General features: G+C 35.4%; 1 protein-coding gene across 2 annotated transcripts; it reads right to left on the bottom strand.

Annotated features, from left to right (window-relative positions):
• Positions 1–1,283: 1,283 nt before the first annotated feature.
• Positions 1,284–3,751, bottom strand: zgc:112271 (uncharacterized protein LOC553698 homolog). 2 transcript variants are annotated; one of them, XM_042481884.1, is made up of 4 exons: positions 3,666–3,751; positions 3,391–3,455; positions 2,428–2,525; positions 1,284–1,558 (listed from the first exon to the last, which is right to left on the bottom strand). In XM_042481884.1, exons 2-4 carry the CDS (start codon positions 3,451–3,453, stop codon positions 1,459–1,461), a joined length of 261 nt encoding a protein of 86 aa, XP_042337818.1. In that variant the 5' UTR covers positions 3,454–3,455; positions 3,666–3,751; the 3' UTR covers positions 1,284–1,458. The 2 variants fall into 2 exon arrangements, with proteins under 2 accessions (XP_042337818.1, XP_042337817.1); XM_042481883.1 differs by lacking the exon at positions 3,666–3,751 and having other exon boundaries at positions 3,391–3,620.
• Positions 3,752–4,449: the final 698 nt, after the last annotated feature.

Raw genomic sequence — 4,449 nt, 5'->3', positions numbered from 1 at the left:
ACACACACACACACACACACATTATATTGAATTGAATGTATTTTTCATGTTATTATACTGCAATTTAAAAAACTTTGCATACAACATGTTTCCAAAATAATTCAAATAAATAAGAAACATTTTTATGATGACATACAACTGTAGAGAACATTTTACATCCACAAAATGTATAATTTTATATTTGTGATTATTCTGCTGTTCTGCTGTGTATGTTACTGATCTCCTCAAACACATGATCACACCCAGCTGTTGTGTGTTTGCCCCAAAATAAGCCAAAGATTGACTAATCAAAGCTCACAGCTGTAATGTGTCACCCTTAAGTCCACACAGGCAGGGGGTCCGCCCACTCTCAATAACACCTGTGTGTGAGGAGTCAACACACACAAACACACACACAATGTACATACATACATGTGCGTTAGGAGATCTGTTTTATTTTTTTGTCAACGTATTCATCTAATTTATATTCAATGCTCATTCTTTACATGTTGTTCACTTGAATACAGACGTGTTCTGCTGTCAGAGGCTGTTAAATGGATCTGATACAAACCTACACACACAGACCCCAGCGGTCCCGAACGACTGCAGGTCAACATGTTAAAGTAAGTGTGTCATTTTAAAAATATAAAAATATTTATTTGAAAGAACAAGTCAGGTCAGTTTTAGATTTGTATATCTTATATAGCCTTATATTAAAAGTTTGCCTCATGGGACTTTTATAGTCTGTATATAAATTTATCAAAGTGGGAAATACAATTTGCAACAATTTTGTAAAAGGCTCTGTATAAAACTTTGGAAAATCCTTGTTCTGAATGATAGCTCTCTCTGAGGCTGTTAAATGAACTGCAGTCAGCAGTCTTTGTAGCTGTGAGCGAGCACTTTTAGAAGCAAAGCCCCAAATGCAGAATAACAAAACAAAAACAACTCAAATTGTAAAAAAAAAAAAAAAAAGACAAAAAACCCAAAACCTCCAAACCCACCCCCTCCTAAGAAAGCGTATAACCTCACATTTTTAAAAAAAAATTCCTCGAAATTCCAGTCGTTCACAGAAAGGTCAAACCACAGGCTTTTCCAGGCAAACAAGAAATTTGGGGATAAGTCTCAGATTTTATCTTACAGCCTGTTCACCCATCAGCAGTTGATAAAAAAGAAAAAAGGATGAATGTATGTACAAAATTACATACAGAACCTCAGAGTGGCAAAAATCTAAAATATTTATCCAATATTCGCTGACTTGATTTTTACATTGAATGACTTGCAGTAAATAACAAACAAAGACAAAATACAGCATCCAAGAGTTTTATTGCCACCAGAACATTCCATACTGCTGAGTTACAGGAAATGAAGGAAAGCTTTTGAATTTGTTCTACATATCAGAGCATCAGAAACGTTTAAGGCCTGTTTCAGAGTGGAAATGATGTGAGTGTGTGTGTGTGTGTGTGTGTGTGTTTGTGTGTGTCATTGGGATTTCTGTTTGTCCCACTGTTCTGGTGTGAGGGTCTTCTGTTCGATGGCGTGGATCTGCTCCAGCTCCTTGGCCAGGCAGTTGTTCACCATCCTGTTAAAGAGTGGACACATGAAAAAGTGGTCAAAAGAACGCTTCATATCCATTACTCTTATTAGTGTTTTTTTGTAATTTAAGTTTATTTTTAATTGTGTTCTGTATATATATTACAAGTGTCATGCAGGGAAGGGTGGAATTGAGGTGGGTTGGGCACAGCTGATTGATGAAATGTCCATGCTCCTCATATTGACATCCATTTTTTTTACACTGCCCACTGCACAAAATTTAAAATAAATAAATAAAAATTTGTTTTCTTGTTGTTGCTTTTTTAAAGGAGCAGTGTTGTTCTCATGTTGGTAATTTGAATCATGTAACCCTTAGAGGCTATTTGGTCCATTTTACACTCTTTTCATTCTTCATTTTTTTGATAATTTTGGCTGTGTTTGTGCATATGGCATACATTTTGGCAAGATTATGTATTTTTGTTTAGTCTTTGACTTTAGAGTCAGCTCCTACAATAAGTCTATAATAATAATCATTAAAAAAATAAATAAATTAAAATAATAATAAATTAACTAATTGAGCATTAAGCTCAATTACGGTCTGTGGTTTTATAACCTGATATAAAACAGACTTTTCTGTGTGTATCTCCACATACACTGGGTGATGTCATGTAGCATAGCTGCTATATAATAACTTCTCATATTAACTTTGTAATAATATAAGCTATATTGACACTTTTGTGTGGTCAAGGTTCATAAAAATGTAAATTAAGTGTCTTTGATTTCAGCAGAAATCATTATTTATTCTGGTATGAATGCTGTCTGTATGACCCGCCCCAACTGTTAAGTATTTTGAATAATTCTGATACCAAAGATCTGACAACAAACACATTATGTGAGAGTGGCTACAGCGTGTAGTACCTGTGTCTCTGTAACAGAGGTTTGCCCTCAAACTGGGAAGACACCACCAGGACTTTAAAGCTGGCAGCACATCTGTTGGATGACGTGTCCTCCACTTCCTGGAGAAGACGAAATGAAAGTTACAGTCAGCTCACTGTCATACCGCCAGTGGTGGAGTGTATACTATTAAACTACCTCAATAGTTTATATATACAAGTACATCTGAAATGAGTAGTTGATTAATCAGTTGGCTGATCAACAGAAAATTAATCTGCAGCTATTTTGATAAATATTGAAGTCTTTTTCTTGTTGTTTACTGTTGTCTTATTGTTTTCTTAGCAGTTTGGAGGTTTTTTTGGCATGTTTTCAAAACTGGGTACTTTGGCGACTATTTCAATAAACCCCTCAGTAATTTTATTTTAATAGTTTTGAGTTTTTTGTGTTTTTCCTGTATTGGATTTTTTTTAAATTTCTTTTATAACATTCTTCTGAATCGGGTACTTTTACTTTTACACACATTACACTCTTACACACATTGTCCAAACTATACTAACTTTTCCTTAAGTAACATTTTTAATGCAGGACTTAACAGTATATTTTTGCAGTGTCTTATTATTACTTCAGTAAAGGAACTGAATAGTGTCTCCACCACTGCATATTGCTGACACTGAGCTATTCTGTGTGTGATCACGTGCTCTTTATGTTGCTGTCTGGCTCATTTTGTAAACTACAGCTGCTTGGTTCTACTATGACAGAGTCAGTTGTTAAATTAGCTGGGAGCCACATACTCAGCTCAACCAAACTCCATTCAAAAATCGTTCAATTTAGTGGGGCTTCGTTTCTTGATCATACTATTATAATAAATGATGAACAACTGAGTAGCATTCATATCAAACATTAGCCTGCACTCAATGTTTCCTCTCACTACAGCACACACATGCATTAAGCTAGTACATGTAATACAAACAATAACCAGAAACCTACCACGTGCACTGCTTCCAGCTCCTTCATAAGCTTTTCCCGGATGTAATCAACTGTAAAAGCCATGGCTGTGTAAACAAAACATATACCGTAACGTTAATAAATCGGTTACAGTGGGGCTAATTTAGTGTAAATTTCTGAATCTGGTCCAGTCAGATAGACATGCTGACACCGGAAGTACAATCGTATTCTTAATGTGTAAAAATTCCAGATATTTGAAAAACGCTGTTATAGCACATTTGACAGACTGACATTTTAATTTAGAAGTGTATTATTACCAGAATGGGTCTATTACGGTGTTATCGCTAATTTCAATTACTGTGCTTTGATGGGTGGACGTCACTGACCTCATAACTGACCGAAGAATACGTGTGACTACAGCCAATCAGAGCCCTTTATTCTAGTGTATTAAATGCTATGGGCGGGACTTAACTTTTAAAGTAGCGAATCACAATATTAGAAGCCCTAACAGAAGGACGATCTAAATTGTAATAATAATACCTTTTTACGAAAATATGTGTTTCGAGTTGATCCATTTTTAAATGTGTTAGTATGTATTAGTCATTATTTACGACACGAGTGTATTATTTACCCCAGGCATGACACAATGAGTCAATTTGAAACATATTTTATCAGGCATTTTTGTGGGCTACTAAGGCAGACACTGTTTACATGCTAACCTAATGTTAAATGAATGATGCGCGCTAACGTACCATACAACGTACCCGTTTTGTTTGTTTGTTAGAAGTTAGTCATGCCTGATTTTAAGTGAAAGTGTTTAAAGCGGTTGCCTCACAGCAACAGTACGATTAATATTGCCGTGACAATGGCAGTATTACCAAATTTCAATTGGCTAATATTTAATAAAATGTTTCATCTGTCGTCTCTTTGTGTATAGCATTACTAGCTAACATGTACACAAGGCAGCTAACGTTATGCTAACAGTTACCATGGAAGACGTAACTCGGGTAAAACCAGTCGTTTAATTAAGAAGCTAAATAATAATTTGCTTATTTTCTTCTACAATGGTCGTGGAGGTGGAGAGCTTCTTTGGCGTGTACA

Source organism: Plectropomus leopardus, unplaced genomic scaffold (genome assembly GCF_008729295.1).
Source record: "Plectropomus leopardus isolate mb unplaced genomic scaffold, YSFRI_Pleo_2.0 unplaced_scaffold3132, whole genome shotgun sequence".
Taxonomy (NCBI): Eukaryota; Metazoa; Chordata; class Actinopteri; order Perciformes; family Serranidae; genus Plectropomus; species Plectropomus leopardus.
The sequence above is the reverse complement of the archived record's forward strand: the minus strand, read 5'-3'. Positions and strand labels throughout refer to the sequence as shown.

What these genes read in the sequence shown, in the direction of transcription:
- zgc:112271 (XM_042481884.1), bottom strand. Translation starts at nt 3,453, where the DNA reads ATGGCTTTTACAGTTGATTACATCCGGGAAAAGCTTATGAAGGAGCTG. An exon ending in AGCTGGAAGCAGTGCACGTG is followed by an intron (nt 2,526 to 3,390) that starts GTAGGTTTCTGG and finishes CGTCTTCTCCAG; the next exon opens with GAAGTGGAGGACACGTCATC. An exon ending in CCTCTGTTACAGAGACACAG is followed by an intron (nt 1,559 to 2,427) that starts GTACTACACGCT and finishes ACTCTTTAACAG; the next exon opens with GATGGTGAACAACTGCCTGG.